Genomic DNA, 22,494 nt, shown 5'->3' on the forward strand with positions numbered 1-22,494 from the left:
CCACTCAATGCTGAAATTTCATACTGTACTGAGCAAATTGGAAATTTTATACCATTCTTTTTTTTTTCAAAATGAATAATATTTTAATGCAATTTTTTAAAAATCACAATTAGTATTTAAAAATCTATGATGGACAAAATATCAAAATGTATCATTCTTTTGCAAAGAAATTTGATAGTAATGTGAAAGATTTTAAAACATGATCAACTTTAATAGTTTATGTGCAAGTAGAATGTTTAATAGCAAAAAAGGAACACATAATTAGGCAAAATTAAATTATAGGCATATGAATAATTGAGTGTATGTACAATATTATTTCAGCTACTGAAAATGGTATTTTTTAAAAATGTGTTACTATCCTAGGAATAAGAAAAAGTGTATTCACTCCCTCCAGACATTTTCAGAAATAGGAATACTAAGTTTAAATGTGGATCATCCTTAGAATAAGCTTATTTCACCCCATAGGGAGGGAGCACATGTTCCTTGATGTCTGTGATTTGAAAGACAAAACATCAGTGACTTTTCTTTATAGTCATGCTCCATTACTGTGATGAAAATATATTGATAATTATTTTTAGAGGAAGTTTGAAAGAAAAGACTGAGCTATGTGCATAGGAGACAAACAGGGTATTTTAAAATATGCAGTCCTAGATTCTGAAATTCCAACTTTTAACCATAGCTCTAAGAATATACAAAGGTCACCACCATTCAGTGGGCTTTTGTATTATTTAACTGATTTATGTCACTGGTGAAAAATAAGTAAAACTCATGGTTAAAATAATAATAATAATAATAATAATAATAATAATAATAATAATAATATAACCCAGTGTGGGGACTCACTCCAAATGCATGCACCTTTAAGTCCTAATGCACCAAGCAGATCTGAAAGATCAATGTAGTCTGGAGTGGTAGTGCCATGACTCATGACTTGGTCTTTTTCCTCGCTTGGATAACAGTGCTAACAAGGTGTGGCCCTAGGAGTAGGCAGCACCCAGAGGGGTTGAGCTACACTCACCTATTCCTTTGTAACCCTACCCCTTTGCCCTGTTTGGGATAAGAATGTTTCATGGAAAATCCCTTAGTTTGTCCCCTTCTCTTGCTCTGCCTTTGGGCTTGGCCTTCCTAGATGTCAGTCAATCTGATGACAGCAGACATCACATCATAAAGTTAGACTCAACTCCCCTGAAACCTGACCCTTGCCTCATTTGAATGGCTTCTTCCCAATAAAAGGGTCCTTGTTCTTGTTGTTGATGTTGTTGTTGTTGTTGTTCTTCCTCTTCTTCTTCTTCTTCTTCTCCTTCTCCTCCTCCTCCTCCTCCTCCTTCTTCTTCTTCTTCTTTTTCTTTCTTTCTCTCTCTCTTTCTCTCTTTCTCTCTCTCTCTCTCTCTCTCTCTTTCTCTCTCTCTCCACAGACCCTTAAGTTTAGAGGAGCCATCACAGGACCTAAAGAAAAAGATATTTCTCTGTCTCTGTGTGGTTGCTTCGTGTATCCCAGTTCACCTGGAGTGACCTTGAGTGTTTGATGGTGGAATTCGACAACCCAGCCAATAAATGGGCTAAGGAATTGAACAGACACTTCACAGAAGACATACATTTGATCAAAAAATATATGAAAAATCATCCAACATCTGTAGCAATTAGAGAAATGCAAATCACAACTACACTGAGATTTTACCTCACTCCAGGCAGAATGGCAATTATCAAGAATACAAGCAACAAAAAATTTTGGCGATGATGTGGGGGAAAAGGTCCAATCATACATTGATAGTGAGGCTTCAAATTAGTGCAACCACTATGAAAGGTAGTATGGAGATTCCTCAGAAAACTTAGAATGGAGCCATCATTTGACCCAAATATCCCACTCCTAAGTTTATACCCAAAGGACTTAAAATCAACATATTATAGTGACGTAGCTACATCAAGGTTTATAACAGCTCAATTCATAATAGCTAAACCAAACTAGGTGCCCTTCAACAGAAGAATGGGTTAAAAAAATGTGATGTGTATACATATACACACACACATAAAATGGAATATTATTCATCCTTAAAGAAGAATGAAAGTATGGCATTTTCTGGTAAATGGATGGAGCTGGAGAATATCATGCTAAACAAAATAAGACAATCCCAAAGAAACAAAGGTCAAATATTTTCTCTGACATGCAGATACTAATTCACAATAAGCAGGCACCTAGGGAAGAATAGAGGTACTTTGTATCAGACAGAGGGGAGTGAAGGGAGAGGAGGGGTCAGGAGGATAGGAAGGACAGTGGAATGAATTGGACATTATTACCCCATGTGCATATATGATTATATGATGAGTGTAATTCTACATTATGTACAGCCAGAAGAATGAGAGATTATACTCCATTTATGTATGATGTGTCAAAATGCAGTCTACTGTAATGTATAGCTAATTAGAACAAATAAAAAAGAAAAAAACTCATGTTAGACATTGCGTTAATATTAATTACATATTGTATTAGGGTTCTCTAGAGGAACAGAATGAACAGGAAGTGTAATTATAAAAGCGGGACCCAAAGCTGGTGATACTCCACAGTGGCACTCTGCAGGCTGTAGAGCTGGAAGAATCAGTAGCTGCACAGTCCAAGAGGCTGGAGCCCCAGTACAAGAGGGATCAACCGCGTTTCGGGAGAGAATCACTATCAGAGTCTGCTTTGGAAGAGTAAAGTAGCAGGAGTCCAATATCTTAAGACAATTGCTATCAAGAACCCATTCCAGAAGAATGGAGCTGGCATCTGCTGTTTCCTTGTTCTTCCAACTTTTATTCCCCCCAAGCCATCATCCTAAACAATGCTGCCCATGATTAGGGATAGTCTACATTTCAGTTGGCTATCCCACATGCAAATCATTCCTAGACACACCCTCATTCCACACCCATAAATTTCTTAATATCCGTCCTCTCTTGATCCAATCAAGTTGACAATTCAAATTAATCATTACAGTTATTAAAACTATCTTTTAAAATGAGATATTAAAAGCTATGTTCCATATACTTCTGGTCATCTGGTTCCACAGACCATTTCTAAAAAATAAGTTAATTTTTTTTTCTGTAAGATTTCTAAACAGTAGCTGCATAGTCTTTCTCTTTTGTGTGTAATTGGTGATTAAAACAAAGAACTTACTGTTCCTTGTTTATAGGATGCTATTGCTATTTCATTCTTAAACAGCTGTATGATCCTCCTGCAGATTTTTCTCCTCTTTCACTTCTCCTACCACATTGGAGTTTTGCAGCTGTACAACTGTGCCACGTGCCCTAACCCATGTGCTACGGAATGAGCAGACACTGTTTTCTGGCCTATTTTGTGTGCGCTAGTTTCTTTCAAAGTCAGTGGGGTTCCCATTGTGGATTTTGTTCTGTGTTCACATATGACTATACTGATCATTACCACTGATAAATTATTCATCTAGAGAGAAAATACTGGCTGATGCTGCCAGACGCAGTACCCTACCAGCATGTAGCCTTTTTTATATTATAAGCGCCTTACTTTTTAAATTTTTAAAAATTATTTACTTGAATTATTCCAAACATGATTTTTATGGGTAATTTTCCTTAAGAGGAATCTTACCAACATTCCATTTGTCATTCATTCTATTAGGTCATATTATTAATTTTCTTTGGACTCAGGAAATAAATAAACCACTTTTTTTTCAGATGTGGTCTTAGGTGGAATTTCTCTGTAGTCTCTACCAGCTCTTCATTTGTGAAATAATAACTGGATTTTCTCCTACCAACTCAGAACGTGTCACTCCTTTCTTAATCTTTCAGCATCTTGAAAATGGAAAATATCCAAAGGAAAACACAAAGATGGATGGCCTTGGAAGTATAAAGTGAACCAGTTGGTTTAGATTTGTTTTTGTTGTTATTTTGAAAGATAAATGATTTCTGAGATGTTTGACACAGATTGCCCAGGACATCCATGATGAACTTATTTGTTCATTAGCTGTTCTACACCTTGTATATTTCTTAGGAAAATAAGGTCTTAATTGTCATCAGACTTCTTTAAAAATAACCTGCACTGAGATATTTAAAAGCATTGCTGGAAGTGTTTGGAAAGTTAGCTTTTAGATACTAAATTATTTTGCTTTTTGTTTTCCAGCTGGAAAATTATTCGTTGCACCTCTAATCCTGGTCTTGGGATTAGCACTAGGGGCCATAGCAGTTGTAATTGGTAAGAAACACTTATCATGTCTGAGATTAGAATTTTCACATGACAATGGAGACAAAATGAGTGTAAATGTAATAACGTGAGTCAGCTGTTAGTGGCCATAATTTCTGTTCCATGCCTATTTTAGACAGCTACTCAGCATGTGACTTCTAAATCCAGAGTATCATGTTTCTCGTAGGATATATTTGTGTGACAGTTTTTCAGTCTTTGAACACTTGGATTCATTATTGGTTCCTCTTAATGCCAAGGATGCAATTGTGTTTTAGTGAAAGAGTCAGGTGAACTAGACTTAAAGTTCTCCAATTCTGATTTCAATTTGGAGCATTAAAGAAAAGAGGCTTTGGTGTTTAGTAGGTGTTTGGTTTGGCCTAGTAAAAAATGCCTTCCATGTATACAGGAACATATCAACATCTACTTGAGCATGGACAAATAGAAAACCTATTAATGATTTGTATAGTTTCATTCATACAAGTATATTAAAGTATGCACCTTAAACCAATAGTTTCCAGACTTTACCAAGTCTTAAAATAACCAGAAGGACTAGCTAAAACATAGATTGATTGTTTCTACCTGCAACTTCTGACTGAGTATGGAGGCACAGCCCATAGATTTTTTATTTTAAAATGTTTCCAAGTGATGTTAATACTATTGGTCCAAGGATCACACTTTGAGAACCATTGCTTTATAAAAGATTAAGTTAAACACTGTGATAAAGGCTGCTTTATTAATTGTTTATTAATTGTAATTATTTAATTTTGCTAAATAAAATTATTTTTCATACATAAATTTTTATTTGGAAAGTAATACATGTGCAGGACAGATAGAATTAGATCTGTCTAATTCTATTTGGAAAGTAATACATGTGCAGGACAGATAGAATTAGATCTGTCTAATTCTATCTGTCCTGCACATGTATTACTTTCCAAATAAAAATTTCAGTTACTGCAGTAAGTCAGGACTGGATGAGGTAATTATTTATTATCTACATTTTACATTTGAGAAAATTAAGGCTCACTAAGACCTTCTTAGTCCTAAAACTGGGAGTCACATCTGATATCTGGCTCCACAAGGTGTTCTTAAATAAGATGTTGTACTACTTGAAACTGAAATGTGACTGTCATAGTGTAGAAATGATTCGACTATGGATAATTAAGATTTAAACCTAAGGTTTGATATTTTGATAGAAAGTATTGTTCCCTAGTGAAACTATATCACTGAGAATGTTAAAAGGCAGAAAGAGCTAAAGAGAAATAATAAAGAATTAAATAATAATAAACATTTCATAGCATAGGTATCTTCTCTCTTTTCATGTCCATGTATTGCTAAAAAAAATGATTATTTCTAAAGAGTATGCAAATAAATGAAAGGGAAAATTTTCAAAGAAACCAAAATGTGTCTCCCCCTAATTGCCTTTATGTTTTTTTAATCCCTAGGTTTATTTGTATTTCCTATCTATTGCCTTTGTAAGAAACAGAGAAAGCGATCAAGGACAGGTATGCATTGGTAAAATGCAGGTGATCTCACCCCACTAAGCTGGTCCCAGGAGGAGCTGTGCAAGATGGCACACCATCTGTGAGTTCTACCCTGAAAACACTGCGAGGAACCTTCTGCATCTCGTCTCCCCATGGCTCTCTGCAAGCCACAATACCTCTGGCTACCGGTGCACTCCCAATATGGTATCCTGTCCTTACCCTAAACAAATTGCTGCTTTAAAAAAAAAATGGTCACTTTCATAAACTATAAACATCTGTATCATATCTCTGACCTTTGTGTTTCTTGGAAGAAAATATTTTAACTAAGGACTGGTTTTCCTCAGAATTGTTCTGAGGGTGCCTCTTCTGAGCATTGCTTGGATTGTCTTTGAACCCTAAACCTCCCTCCAGCCTATCTGTGGGACTTGGTGTGAATAGCTAAGGTCCTGTCTGTCCCAATAAGCAAGGTCACTTTTCAGAAGATACAAGTTCACTGATGGCATCTGTTTGCATCTGTGACTCAAACAGTGTAATTCCTTTATCTTTCAGATACTGTAATTGCTAAAACTCTCAGTGCCCAAAAGGGAAATAATGAAACTAAATTAATGAGAAGAATTATGAGTTAATGAAGTGTATATGTGTAGGAGTGTGAATGTGTATATATAAATATATGTTAAAACTAGGCCCAGTAACCTTGTGCGTATCTATTTCCATGCCTCTACACTATTTTTTTTTCTTCACATTTTCTTAGACCTGTTTAGAGATGATAGTTCTTTTGTGGGCATAATTTGCTAACATATTGAATTAAAGTCAATGTAGACAACAGGCTATTTTGATGTTGACCCTTTCTATTTCTTGCTCTCTCTTTCTGTCACACACAGAAAAATTTGTGCAATGGTCATCCTGATGTGTATTGGACTTTGTAAACTGACAAAACTAATAGGTTGCTTTTAGTAAGTCCTCAAGACCCAAATATTCAGTCTTTTCAATTTCTTCCATTATAGCACACGTGCTTTACTCTTGGATAAATCCTTCATGTGAGATTATTTAACCCAAAGAACAAGTTTATTAGTAAGAGAATTACTTAAGTCTTTAAACAAATTCCATATTCCACTATTTTTTTAATTACCAACTTGTGATGATAGATCATTTGTTTTAGATCAAGGTTTTGAATTTTTAACCTCCACTGTCTTCCCTATCTTCTCTTCCTATTTGTTTTTATTTGTCCTCAAGTTTTTCATGAAAACATACTAGTTTGAAAGGATTTCTCAATTACTGCTCAAATGCATAATGCTTTGTTGGTATTTTCTTATAGAGGGGTTACTTGAAAACAAAACGTTCATGTTCATATGTTCATCTAAAAAAACAGCTATTTTTGGAGAAGGAAACCAAAAAATGAAGAAAGTGTTTTCAGAAAGTTTTTCTCAGAGGAGAAATCTTTGAAAATAAGAGAAGGACAATTAATTAGTATATTCATTTGTTACCATCATGAACAGTAGTGTCTGTTATCAGCAGAAAGGCAGAAAAGACTTCTAAGAAGCCTAAGGTTTTTTTACTTGTCTCTAAATTCTCAAAATTATCTATCTGCCATGGATGTAGCATTTATGTATCAGCAAACTTATATAACTTGAAATAGATGGTTGGTATTTATTGGGCTCCAGAGTGTAAGACATTTTACCATTTTTGTTTAGCTCATGGGTGAAAGGGCAGCATGCTTGCATTTTTTTTCTGAATAATTCAGAATAGCTGTTGGGTTTTTGGACTCATCTATTTTCTGTTGAAGGCGATTGTGACATTTGTGATTCTAGAGTAGTGTATCTTAAAGCATAACATGAGACAAGAAAAAGTGATGCTCTAGTTTCACAAATTCATCTTTCCATTCACCCATCCAACCATTTGACAGGTATTTATTGAGTGTCTGTTTTAGGTGCTCTAGTATTAGTTAGGGAGAAGGAGACTCTCTAGCCCAAATACATGGCTCTGACATAAAAGTGCTCAAGTTTTTTAAATTCATCTTTCCAGGACTTAGGCATCAGTTTGGCAATGTGTGAATATGATGAATTCTAAATATAGAGGAGATATATATATATATATATATCCACCAAATAGTTGAAAAATATATTCTCTGGTCATAAATCATCTATTTTCTTAGGTCATTGTATCTGTTGTCTTTGGCTTACTCAGGGATTTTTATTCCTTTCTTTAAATAACTTATCTTTTGAGGTATTTTCATATGATTTGGAAAACTTTCCAGTATGCCAGTTACAAAGTAGTGTCTGTTATCAGTGAAGGCTGTTTCTTCATTGCTGAGACAGTATGCACTGTATTGCACAGGATTTCATTTTTCTATTGCATAGATTTTTAAAATAAATGAATGCATTTTTCTCTTTAAAGGTGGATACATATTAGGCTTTTCCCTGAAACATAAAGTAATTATTTGTGATTTTTTAAAAACTAAATTTCAAAATCTTACACAGAAAGAAGAAAATAAAAAGGATTCTTTATATGTCAGTGCCAACTTTGAAGGTAAAACAATAGTAGTAATCTTTACAATAAATTCTGAAAACTACTTTAGAAAAAGAAGTGTGCACATTAAATAAGTATCTTTCTATCAAAGGCTGGACATTTTTATATGTTTTTATTATAAATTTAATATATTCTCCTTTAAAAATCAAATCATATAGAATTATAAAACACAAATTCCTCTGCTTACCACACCCTAATTTACAAGGGGTAACCACTGTTAATGCTTTGGTATGTGTCCTTCAAGACACTTTCTACAAATTTACAAATAACCGTGTGGGGAGGGGTGTATGAGTGTGTGTGTGTGTGTGTGTGTGTGTGTGTGTGTGTATACATGTGCATGCATGTATTTTATATAAATAGAATAATAATATTATTTCTTTGCTGTGACTTTTTCATTTTATTATATATTGGTAGATATCTTTCCATAAGAGTTTATATATATATATATATATATATATATATATATATATATATATACACACACACACACACACACACACACACACACACATATATTTACCTCATTCTTTTATAAATTACTACATAATCCATTGTGGGGCTATACTTTAATTGAATTAGTTTCCTATTGAATGGACATCAAGATTGTTTCTACTTCCCTGTTACAAAGCATTAGTGAAAATCCTTTGGCATATATTTTTGTCATCATGCATGAACATTTCCATAGTTTTAAATTTTGATTTTTATAGGATATTTATAATAAAAATTTCAATGCATTTTCAGGAAATGAGAAATAATGTATTTGAAAAATTTTTTGAGTAAAAGAAATATTAACCAGGAGTGCAGAATTTTTAAAGAAAACATCTTTTGAACGATAATTTCTTCCCTGCTTGATTAGCCAAATAATTGCCTTACCAAAACTTAGTGAAAATTAATCTTTTTCCAATAATAATAATAAAATGTGATGAACTGTCTGTCACATAACGTGAGAAAGATTTTTGAATTGCCTGGTTTAAACTTGAGAGATTTAAATGAAATATTCAAACCAAACTGATGATGTTTGTCACGTTTTTTTTAAACACTATCTATATTTATGCACGTGATTTCACAGAGAAATTTAATTATTCCATGTGAAAAGTAGAAAACAGTATGTCAGTAATTACAAATGCCCACAATAATCCATAGAAAAATAAATTACATTATGTAAGGTTTGGTGGAATGAGAATAAATCATAGAATAACAGGGAACTCTCACTTTACAATGAATCACAACAGTGCCCTAGAGATTTCTGTACGTGGAGTAGGAAGAGGAAAGAGGCCAACCCCTGGTACAAGCAACCTCCTATTGCCACCACCGTGATTTAGTGATAGGTGCTATTGTGTCCTAAGACTAGAACAGACAGGAAAAATGATACGAGGTAATTAAACACCAGTCTGGTTACAACATGATATCTTCAATTGTACTTTCTCTGCTGTGGGATCAAGATTCAGTGGTGCCTATCAGGAAACTCCTTGCTCTGTGACACCATCTCATGAGCCTCCAGGCCCTCTCGAGACTCTGTTTTTCAATTCCACCACCCAAATATAAGACCCATTGCTCCCATAAAATACCTGTAAACTGCTGCAGTCTTTTTCAGTTCCTTTACCTTTTCCAACCTTGTTTTCCTCCACACCTCTGCTATTTTTTTTTATTAGTTGCTCAAGACAATACAATGATCTTGACATGTCATACATTTACACCTCTGCTATTTTAACTACTCCTCTTTGCCAAAAGAAACGAGAAGAAACAGAAGAGGTGAAAAGTTCTCTGGCCTGTGCAGAGCATCAGCATTTCTGACTGACCTTTGTCACACTGGAAGGCATCGATCGACAAGACATCCCGTGTTAAATGAATTCTCCTTTGTTAAACAAATGCAGTTGTTTTTAACATTAGACTTTTATGCTGCCTATTAAATTTATACTGATGAAAAAAAAATGTAGTGGCCTAAATCACATTAGTACAAAAAACAGAAAAGAAAAGAAAATTCACATCAAAAGCCATCGTAGATTTTACAAGGAAGCTACATATGCATAGGCCTTAATGTGAATCTTTTCAATGGGTCATATGCTTATCCAACCATATTTGTGATTGAAATCTATTCCAACTATAGAAAATAATTTTTTCCCTGTGGTTAGCTTTATTGTTTTGTGTTAATTGGTTATAAATATAGCCTTAAAAGTCCATTATGCACTTTAAATACTTGTGCCATTTAAATAACTTAATGACAAAGTTAAAGCAACTAATGTAGATGTTTCAATGGATAGAGTAGAATACCAATGTTAGCAAACCTGTCATTTCTTTAAATTTGTGTAGAATCAGAAGATAAACATCTAAAACAAGTAAAAATATAAAACCTGAAAAAATGTAGCAGTTTCTTTATAGTAAACCTGGAAATTTTCAAAAATTCTGCTATGTTTAGAGCTCAAATATAGCAAATAATATTTAATAAATGTTATATAATAACCTAGTTGGAACATTTGCTTAAAATGTTAAGTGAATTTTTACTGAATTTTTTAAATATATATGCATAGTCCATGTATTCTATGAAAGAAGTATCCCTGACTAAAAACATGGTAGATCAAAACAATTTGAACACATTTTGTTTTTCAAACTCCTAATTTAATTATGACATTTTTCTCCTATTATGGAAACCAGGTTGTAAAATCACATTTTATACACACACACACACACACTACATTACTTAGGAAATATTTAAGATTGTGAAATGTTACTCTTTGAATGCAAATCAATGATAATAATCTTTAAAAGGAAAATTCAATGGAACTCCTGGTGTTGAGGTTAGAACTAATACTCATTTCATAACAAAGTATTGTATAGAGCCTTTGTGTGTCACAAGTTGTGAGGTCCCAGATCCAATAAACAGAGTCACAGTAGTGTGAGACTATTATAATTGTCTGTTTGGAGCATTAGCTAAAACCTGAACCTACCACCTACCCTACGGTCCCCTATACATATTGCCAATTATAGAAGCATGTAATTATGCATACTAGAAACGATATTCTTTATTTTTCCTTTTGACTAAAGAAGTGACATTTTTAAGAGTAACTATATGGACCTAAATTTTAAAATATGGTAAATTATTTTTTAAAAATACACAAGACATTGTCACTATCCCACACTTTTTGCCATTTTCTTATACCTATAAAAGGATTTTTATTAGTTTTAACTCTTACACATCACTTAGATTATGCAGACTCATTAACATAGAAAATATTTCTTTGTTTTCAATCATGTGCCACATTTCTTTCACTGTTCCATCATGAATAATTACATGACTTTCTTACCTGACTGGGCAGTGATACCCATCTATTTCAAACATCACCTATCTCTTAGATTTCCTGATTAATCTCGCTTTTTGCCTCAGCAGTTACCTTCCCTGATGACCAAGTATTGAATAAATTCTCTCACCTCTAACTCATTTCACTCTGATGAAATAAAAATTCTACTCTTAAAAGTCTATACAGTTTAACTCTGGTAATGAGCATAATTTATATTGCTTAATTTTATCCGTAAATTGAAATATATCCAGGAGTGCCTGGGACACTCTTCCCACCTCTTGATGAAGTTGAAGAACTTCCACCTAGCTCTCTGCCAAAAAGTAAATCAAACAAATGAGAAGAGATTAGTTGGACCAGAAAGCTTAATAATACTCTAGAACAAAGCCTCAAAAATTGTTTTACATTATCCTAAGATCAGCATTGTCTTTGCACATCAGTTGGCTAGAAAGTATGTGTAGACATTCATCCAACCTGAACCCAAGTCATTTATCCTTCATCCAAAACAGGTTATGGTTAAAGTTATGGCCATTGGTCTTTGTTTCAACCAAAGGGCCTCCAGCTTGGACTTGTGGGGGATTTATATAGTGCAGCATTTGTCTGTAAGACTCAAACATTGATTCATACTGTGAACATTATTAGATTTTTGATACTCCAAAATAGATGACCTTTAATGAATGGTTTAGAAACCATTTGTCATTGCAAATGTTCAACTTTTTCATAGACATAAGCCACACTCAAACTGTATTTCATATAGGTTTAGTACATAACAAAAAAAAATTCAAGGGAGAGTCAAAGTTAGTTGTAAATGGCCCCAGAAATTATGGAAATCATGTTCTTCCTTGTAGCTGGCATGTGTTCTCTCAGTCATCAGTTCTCTGCAAATTTGGGAGATCTTCCTATCATGCCCAGCTAGGGAAATATTCTCAAAATAATCCAGTCAAAATAATTTTTAAAAACTGCTATTTGTTAACATCTTACTTCCTCTATATTCAATTATATTTTGTTTATTTCAAGGAAATAGTATCTAAATATCTGACATACACAATCTAAATTTTTCAATATATAAATTAGCATGCTTTATCTTTCTAAAGAAATTTTTGATCAAGTATCATGATTTTTTATCAGCTGACTATTTTCTAAAGACCCCTCTTTTTGAAATTCCATATTCCATTTTTTTAAAAATTCCCCTCAATAGCTTACTTTTATTATTTGATCATTTTCATCACAATTAATCTATAGATAATATTTTTAAAAATAGACAAAACTTATATTTCATATGAAACTTAAAACAGTAATTGATTTATATATATTACCATTTACCTTATTAAGGACAATCTGTTACAGGTTTTTAATGTGAAATTTAATTGACAATCTTATTGCTTCAGAAAGCAGTTATGAACATATAATAATAATTCAACTTCATAAGGCCACAGAAATAATTTTGTGTAGAAGAAACACAAAAACTGCAACATTAAAATGTGACTATGTTAATATTATTTATTAAGAAGCCATGAGAATTGTTTTGTTTCTATTTTAAACAAACATTTTTATGAAACAGATATATTCATATCTATTAATATAGATGTATAGCAAAACTGTAGGACAAGTACATAATTCACATTTTCCTTTTTTATGAAGAGTATAAAATGCTAAAAAGAAACATTGGGGTTTTTAATTTGTTATTCCTGTATATTCAGAAATTGAAGTTCTAAAAACTAATTTGCATCTCCTATTTAAATATCAGAATATATTTCATTTTAGTTATATTCTCATTAACAGTATCAAATGAAAATTTTTAAATTTAAGGTGAGTGACTTCCAGTAGTAGCTTGTACCAGATTTTATCCTTTTTATTATATTGCTTAAAGTTTTCTTTGAAATTTGTAGTCATTTTCTGAAAATATGTCATAATATATTTATGTTTAAAATGAGCCTGATTGAAAAAATGTTTCTTTAATTATTAACTGTTTCTGATTTTCATTAGTTATACTACTAAGTTTGGTATTCATAAAACTATTTGGAAAAAATTTTTGAATGTATTTTAGGAAAAAGACAGGTAAAAATAAAATAAGCAAATGGACAATATTCTTATGTAGAAATCCTTGAAAATAAATTAGAAAGGAGAAAGCAAATTCTACTGAGCTAAAAATATTGGAAAATAAGGATAATTTAAAAGGAAAAATTTCTTACATTGCTAGAGCAATCAACTTATTTCCAAATGATTATTTTGTGCTGTTGGTTCCATTAATTTTGCATAGTATATAATTTTCTCACCACCTTAGTGTGTCTACACTGATTACAGAAAAGAAAGGAGGAAACTGGGTGAAGAAAAGCCAGGGAAATTGGGCTAATTCCTTTTTTTCAATAGCACTAATGTATAGTCCCTTTAACCTTCCATATGGTGCTTTGTGTGATGGGTATATAACATTTATATATGTTATTAGTGCCTTATTTTTTTTCACTTGACTTTATTTCTTATCTAAAGAGCCATATCTATTTTTTTGTGAGTGTTCTTTGGTCCCTTTATTTAAAAAGTGCTAATGAGATAGTATCTCTTTAGGGATGTATATAGCCTGTATTTGCTACCATAATCTACTGTATTATCTCTAGAACAGCAAATTAGCCATTGCATTTTTCTTAAACTCATTGTTCATTTTTAAAAGAAAGTATGAAATGAATATTAAGTACCAGAAATTCAAGCCATTAAACTTGAAGTGTATTTTAAACCACAAAAAAGAATACTAATTAAGTTTAAAACAGGAATTGGAATGACTGTCAGGTAAATCTATAGCTCAAACTAGGACAAAAGCATTAAAAATAAAACAAAGTATATGCTACTTCAGGAATTTGATCATTTCTCTACAAAGTGTCTTCGGAGATATTTTATTAGTAATAAATTTCCATACAGATGTTGGATAACCATGAGATTCACAAATTCATGTTGCTGTTCATTCACTGTGGGCTTTATCGACATCAAGCTATTATGTTTAATATATTATTTTGCTCTTCTTGGTCTATGTCTTTTGTTTTGCTTTATACAAAATGCTGGTTTTGTTGTATTCTTTATGTACCATAGTATGTAATTCAGCTTTTCCTGATGAATGTATGATGAATGAATAAAATAAACTATGTGTTTAGAAAAGACAAAGACACAGGTTGTATATGCAAATATGTGTAAATATTTGACAAAGAAAAAAATAGAAAAGAATCTTCCTATCCAACAGATAGGTCCTGCTGGACAGGACCTGGAAATTAGCAGATTTTTTTTTTAAACAGTGAAATTAAAAAATCTATTACCTCAAGAATTTTCAGTGGATATGTGTCAGTGTACTGCTCCTTTATAGAAGTACTATCTCACTTGCTGCTGGTGGTAAAAGCAACCCAAGTGTCAGATCATATAAATTTTAGGGACACATCTTTGAAAAGATGAATACCTTGTGATATTCTTGTAGAATCTAATTATAGACTTTTGGTAATTTCCCTATAGCCTTTTGTTGTGGCTGGGCTTTTATTTGTTTTTGTTTTTGTTTTTTTTTTTAATTATTTTTGGTTGGTTATTTTAAGATGGGAGGGTAATCTTGAGTCTGAGATCAGATCTCATGGAAAAATCTAATGATGCTCACTCTACATGGATGAAAACTATAAGGGGAATCAGCTGTGACTGTCACTGTATGAGCTGTCGTGTGGATTACTGTGAGTGCCATTTACTACAGGATGTGTGCGATACATCGTGCAACGTCATCTAGCAACACCTAATAAAAGTTTTTTAAGAGACAAGACTCTCGAGTTTTTTTCCAATAGATTTGGATTCTAAAGTAAATGAATTAGTGCCAAAACTCAAACAAAAGTAAATCTGAAGTTATTGGAGTCATTTCTGCACTGGATTCTCAGAATAGAGAAGCAGAAATGAACAGAAATTCATGAGTGTGATTTTGGTGGAGTGTGTTGCTGTGACAAGTTTTTGGAGAAAAACACCAAAAGGTGAAGATTGGTCCAGATATTCTTCAGTGAGTCATGATAAACAAATAACATGAAAGTAAGAGATTGGCTTAGGGTGGTGATCACTCTCCTGATAAAGGAAGCTAGACTAGCTAAAGAAAAGTGGAAACATCTAAGTCAAATATACACACCAACTCTACAACCTAGTAATACTTTTCCTAGCTGTGTTACAGGGAAAGAAGGGCATTTGTTGATCTGAAGGTATGTGTAAGAATTTCTGTTAGCAGGAATATGGATAAATGCATAGGGGTATATTCATTCAATGAAACATATCAGAGCAAGAAAGATGAAAAAAATGAACTGGGTATGGTTATGCACATTTCTAGTCTCAGAAGAATTGCAAGTTCAAGGCCAGCCTCAGTAATTTAGCAAGGCCCTAAGCAACTTAGTGAAATTCTGTCTCAAAATAAAAATATGAAACCAGCTGGGGATATAGATCAGTGATTACACACCTCTGGGTTCAATCCCCAGTACTTCTACCCCCAAAAATAATAATAATTGCAAAACTTACTGAGCAATCCATGCAAAAATACTTGAATCTCATGAAGATTAGGTTGTACAAATTATGCCAGACACAATACAGTCTGCATTCCATATTTATATGATGCACAAAACTTCAGCAGGATGTGTGTATATATATAGTTTTTGTGCTGGACATTTAAAATCTATACTTTAAACATCTTAAATATATTTTATTCCTCCATTTGAAAACTTAAGGGAGCAAAGAATATAATTTTTAAATTCTGAAGATAAAAATCACCTATAATTCCAGATACAGACAAACATGACTCCAATATGACATCTACCTAAAAGAATTTATTGTCTTTTATTACTATATTGTGTTTCTTGGATCATCAGAATACATTGAAAAAATAATATTTAACTTTGCAAATGGAATGTATTTTAGCTATTTGTATTTTTCTGCTGTTAGCAGGCTGCAGTGAAGTCTCTTGAATGCAAATCTTGGGATAAATTCTTAGTAATGGAATTGCAGGATCAGAGTCTGAAAACCACTCTGAGACACATGCACACTCACCCAAATGTCAAATGTTTAAGTTGATGCCAGTTTATATTCCGGTGATCAGTTTACAAGAATATCCATTCCATTTCGTCCTCATAAAAAATGATTTTGTCATTTTAAAAAATATGTGCCAATTTGACAGGTGATAAAGTGGCATCTAACCTTTTTAAAACATGTCCAGACTGGTTACATACATTATACTGAATTTCTGTTCTCTAAATTAAATTGCCCTTAAATCCATTTGCATTTAGTTTCTTTCATTGTAATAAGCACTCATGTATCTCCAAGCCCTAAGCTGTTATTTTTAAATACAAAAGATGGTGGTATCTCCTTTTATAGTTACAGTTGCCAACAACACACACATGCATGATACAGTAGAAATGTATTGCACTTACACAATTCACCACAAATGTTTGGCATGACAGATGCTCCAACATAAATATAAGCTGGGAACTGTGAATTCCTGTTTCTTCTGGCATTCTGGTCCCACAGTGCCTCTTCCAAGTGTTGAGCAGGCTGAATGTGTTCTGGCATTGAACAGTGTTTTTCAAACTACATACACCCTCATTTTAAGCCACTTCTGTCATCCAGCCCTCAAAGGGGTGGGGGGGAATGTCTTTAACATGGCCAGGGTAGTCTATTGAGAGATGATGGATTAGTCATCAATGGGAGACCTCCTTATGAAGTTTCTTCCTTGCCCTTACCTAATACTCTGTTCCACGTATTTATTAACTGCCTTTATATTTCATCACAGTTACTACTAGGAGTTTCATGTTAAAAGATAAATGAGGTCAGGTGCTGTGTCACACACCGGTAGTCCTGGCAGTTCAGGAGGCTGAGACAGGAGGATCAAGAAAGAGTTCAAAGCCAGCCTCAGCAAAAAGTGAGGTGCTCAGTAACTCAGTAAACCCTGTCTCTAAATAAAATACAAAATAGAACTGGGGATGTGGCTCAATGGTCATGTGCCCCTGAGTTCAATCCCCCCTAAACCCCTCCAAAAAGAGATAAAGGACTGTATTATTCAGCATGAAACTTGGAGTAGGCCAGGTTTTAACTCTCAGATCCTAAGTGGGGTAGGTTTGTGAGGAAGGTAAGAGTACAGCTTGATGGCTAGACTGCTGGATTCAAACCCCAACTCTGCATCTTCCAGGCTGTGTAATCTTGGGTAAGTCATTTAATGTCTGTGTGACTTGGTTTTCTCTTCTATAAAAGGAAGCTAACATTATATGCCTCCCAGTGCAGTTTTGAGGATTAACCAAGTTTTATACAAGTTTAAGCACTTGCTCTTATGAGATTTCAAGAAAACTTACTTCTTGTTACTGTTAGTAACTGTCCACTTGAACAGGTTGGCTAATACAAAATGAAGCAATGATGTCAGCCACAAGCAACTGAGAATGCAAGCTTAGTACCTTGTCTCAGAGTTGTGATATGAAGTGCCCTAAAAGACAAATTATTTTAATGCATGATGCCTGACACATATATTTCTGGATTAGTATATGGTTAAATGTAAAATTTTACTCAGAAAGTCATTAATTAGTCAACATCTATTGTTTTCTCCTCTTCACCCACCCAACCACAGCCAATTTTTCTCATGCTCCACCCCATCAATGAAACCAATTAGTTCAGAGATGGATGCCCGAGTCAAATAAAGCCAACTATCACCCCTCCTCCTCAGTCTTTCAACCTGAGACTATAGAAAAACTTTTATCTGTCCTCCTCTAATGTTATAACTATGAAATGTGAGCCTATGAGCTTCCAGAAGATGTTTCTTCCACCTAGAAGAGATGTGACTGGAGGCGATGCCTCTATTAGCCAAAGGTTGCCAGCAAATAACAGAAACTAGAAGAGTTTCGAGAACAGGAAAGAATTCTCCCTTCAGAAAGTGCATGACCCTGTCAATGCTTTGACTTTAGACTTCTAGCCTCCAGGACAATGACACAGTAAATTTCTACTGTTTCAACCCACTTTGTTTAGAACAAAACTACTAATAGAAGCTGAGAGAAAGCTGGAAAAATATTGGCAACATTCACAGGGATCTACATCACCCTTATAGAACCTATCGTTCCTGTGTTTTCCCAAGCAATTTAGTTCTGGAGGCCAGGGTTTCTTTGGTCTATGAGTGTAGTGACAGTTCTGACAGTGAGCATCTCACATCAACTAGAAATCAAGGATGCCATTTACTTAAAGCACCTGTCCAAAAAGTGATACAACAATACAGAAACAGTCACCACAGATCATGAAGCTTTCCCCCAATCTCCTGGCCGTAGCGAGTGATTCTCTGAGGCATGGCTGCCATTCATTCATCCAACAAATACTTTTTGAGTACCTACTATGTGCCATTCTCTATTCCAAGACTCGGTGATACAGGAGTCAACAAGGCACAAAAGATGCCTACCTTCATGGAGCTCACATTTTACAGTCATGGAGGAAACAGACCAATAAGTAAAATATGTAAATCGTAGAAGCAAAAAGGAGAAAAGTAAATCAGGGAAAAGAGATGGACAATGAGGTCATGGAGTATGGGCTGCTTAGGAACTGGAGTTTGAACATAAGCATGAGAGAAGGGAGGAAGCTGTGTTGATGAGTTGCACTGCAAGAAAAGCAATCAAGACAGAAGAAGCAGCTGGGCAAGAACCTAGAGCAAGATGCCACAGTATCCAGAATAGAAGCAGGTGAAAGTGGTATGAACAGAGGATTAGGGGACAGTGCTGCAAAGGTAGAAGGAGAATTGGAATATTTTCATTCTATTGAAGTGAGATGAGAAGTCTACTGGAGATTGTAGGCAGAAGGGTAATATGACCATCCCTGTTTCCCAACAGAATCACTCTGGCTTCTGGCATGAGACCAGATTGAAGCAAGGCCAGATAAGAAACGAGAGATCAGCCAGGAGGGCACCACAATATATCAGGGAAGATCTGAAGGCAGCTTGGAGCAGGACAGTGATAGTAGGTACAATGAGAAGTTTTTAAATTTAAGATTAGAACTAATAAGATCTGCTGATGCATTAGCAAAGCAAGTTTTTTTCTTTACCACTCGATACAATATTTCTGTGTTCATCCAGAATATATTAGAACAGGAAGACTCTATATCAATGAAATAGAGAATTCCAGGTCTCAGTGGCCCAAACCTGGGCTGCCTGCTCACTCCAGACCACAGCTAGATTAGGCAATCTCAGCCCCAACAGCCGGCTTTCCAGAGGTTACATGCAAAGCCTATTATATAGAGAAATCTTCTGCAGAACTAGGAATGCCTGGTCTAGTGGATGCAGACCCTCAGTTCTGCTGGTCTGGGTAGATTCTACTGTTTTCTCATTAAGTTGCTGGTGGACACTCCCTGTTAGTAAGCTGTAGCTGGACTTCTGGCAGCATTTCTTACCAGAATCATTCTCATGGCAGAATCTAGAAACATGATTTTTAAATGCATACCAGAAAGATGAGAGAGTAAAAGAAGTTTGAGCTCTCCATTGGTCAACCCTGTAAAAAGTGGTTCTCTATAGGTTTAATGCAGTGCCAATCAAAATCCAAAGGCATTTCTTGTAGAAATAGATAAAGCAATTATGAAATTCATATGGAAAAATAAAAGACCCAGAATAGCAAAAACAACTCTAAGCAGGAAGTGTGAATCAGGCGGTATAGCGATACCAAACCTCAAACTATACTACAGAGCAATAGTAACAAAAACAGCATGGTACTGGTACCAAAACAGGCGGGTGGACCAATGGTACAGAATAGAGGACACAGAAACCAATCCACAAAACTACAACTATCTTATATTTGATAAAGGGGCTAAAAGCATGCAATGGAGGAAGGATAGCATCTTCAACAAATGGTGCTGGGAAAACTGGAAATCCATATGCAACAAAATGAAACTGAATCCCTTTCTCTCGCCATGCACAAAAGTTAACTCAAAATGGATCAAGGAGCTTGATATCAAATCAGAGACACGGCATCTGATACAAGAAAAAGTTGGCTACGATCTACATACTGTGGGGTCGGGCTCCAAATTCCTCAATAGGACAACCATAGCACAAGAGTTAATAACTAGAATCAACAAATGGGACTTACTCAAACTAAAAAGTTTTTTCTCAGCAAAAGAAACAATAAGAGAGGTAAATGGGGAGCCTACACCCTGGGAACAAANCCTTCAATGGATGAATGGATAAAAAAAAATGTGGCATTTATACACAATGGAGTATTACTCTGCATTAAAAAATGACAAAATCATAGAATTTGCAGGGAAATGGATGGCATTAGAACAGATTATGCTAAGTGAAGCTAGCCAATCCCTAAAAAAACAAATGCCAAATGTTTTCTTTGATATAAGGAGAGTAACTAAGAACAGAGTTGGGAGGAAGAGCATGAGAAGAAGATTAACATTAAACAGGGGTGAGAGGTGGGAGGGAAAAGGAAAGAGAAGGGAAATTGCATGAAAATGGAAGGAGACCCTCAGGGTTATACAAAATTACATACAAGAGGAAGTGAGGGGAAAGGGGAAAAAAAACAAGGGGGAGAAATGAATGACAGTAGAGGGGGCAGAGAGAGAAGCTGGGAGGGGAGGGGATGGGGGATAGTAGAGGATAGGAAAGGCAGCAGAATACAACAGGCACTAGTATAGCAATATGTAAAACAGTGGATGTGTAACCGATGTGATGCTGCAATCTGTATACGGGGTAAAAAGGGGAGTTCATAACCCACTTGAATCAAAGTGTGAAATATGATATGTCAAGAACTATGTAATGTTTTGAACAACCAACAATAAAAATTAAAGGAAAAAAAAAGTGAGCAAGAGATAGGAAAAAAAAGTGCCTATTGACTAGCCAGAGGGTAGTTCCAACATGAAAAAGATGCCTAGTCTTGTTTCAGCTGACCTCCTCACTCTTCCATAATAAAATCCTTGGTCACAGGCAATCATTTCTTCTTTCTTTATTCAACAAGTAATGACTGAGAACACATAGCAGGATGCCCATGTTATTTATCATGGGCCCTCAAAAGAGACAAGGCAAATCTGTGCACATGCCAGCAGAGCTGAGCCCTGTGGCCACTGCAGGACCATACTCACAATTTAAAGGGAAACTATCTTAAAAATTATCCCTCAAAAGTGTTTCGTAGTTATTCTTCTATTACCAAAAATATTTTAATGGTCTTTTGGCATTCAGATCTTCAGGTATTTGAAGGACATGTGAGAAGGACAGCCTCTTGACATGGATTCCAGATGCCTAAGCTAGAAAGCTGGGACTCACCTTGTGTGGCTCCTTATACCCAACTTAGTCCATTCTGTCCCTAGCCCTGTTGATTACAACTCCTGAATGACTTCTCTCTACTAACACCTTCATCCCATCAATGCAGATTACCCTCATTTCTTGTTCAGACCACAGCAGTTACTGGTGATTTTACTTTCAGGCTCCCTCTCAATATTTCCCATACCTATGACAGTGACAGGCTCATAGGAGGTGTCCACTGTGCTTTTTTGGACAAAAGATTATAGTCCTTTATTAGAGTCCTTTACAGTACTATTGGGGTGATGTTGCTAAAATAAAATCTGACGTTGTTGCTTCTGTCTGGGGCAGGAGGGTCCTTTTCTGAGAAACAGACTTTAAAACCAGAATCTGCACTTAGGTGTTTTTGTTTGCTTGTTTTTGCTTAGTTCTCTCAGCATTAACAACTTGAGGGAGTAGAGGAATCAAGATTAGACAGGGGGAGAAAGGGGGCTGCATTGAAGTCCCCACAAATGCCTGGGTCCATCAGCAGGTAGCTAGACAACCCTGCAGAGTGTCCCAAATTGAGCCGAGTAGACCAGGCCTTTCTACCTACTACATACAGCAGACTCTGAACACCACCTGCTCCTGGGAGCAGGACATTCGTCTGAGAACACTAGAGTGGGGACGCAGCTGAGAGCTCCTGTGACACTCAGTAGCATTCAGCAGCAGTCCTGGGGATGGAGTGGTTGGGATGAGATGGGATGAGGTAGGGTGCGGGGGGCGGGGGGGGGG

At 35.0% G+C, this 22,494-nt stretch overlaps 1 protein-coding gene across 1 annotated transcript in view; it reads left to right on the top strand.

The window, feature by feature from the left end:
- The window catches only part of Rnf217 (ring finger protein 217), a gene marked incomplete at its 5' end in the record, with an annotated part of 119,696 nt that extends 113,204 nt beyond the window's left edge, over positions 1–6,492 (top strand). The window contains 2 exons of the mRNA XM_015497606.2: positions 4,124–4,195; positions 5,626–6,492. Of these exons, the coding sequence (XP_015353092.1) occupies positions 4,124–4,195; positions 5,626–5,699 (146 nt within the window). The remainder of the gene's footprint in view (positions 1–4,123; positions 4,196–5,625) is intronic.
- Between the last annotated feature and the right edge of the window lie 16,002 nt (positions 6,493–22,494).

The sequence above is a fragment of the Marmota marmota genome, unplaced genomic scaffold (assembly GCF_001458135.2).
Source record: "Marmota marmota marmota unplaced genomic scaffold, marMar, whole genome shotgun sequence".
Lineage (NCBI taxonomy): Eukaryota > Metazoa > Chordata > Mammalia > Rodentia > Sciuridae > Marmota > Marmota marmota.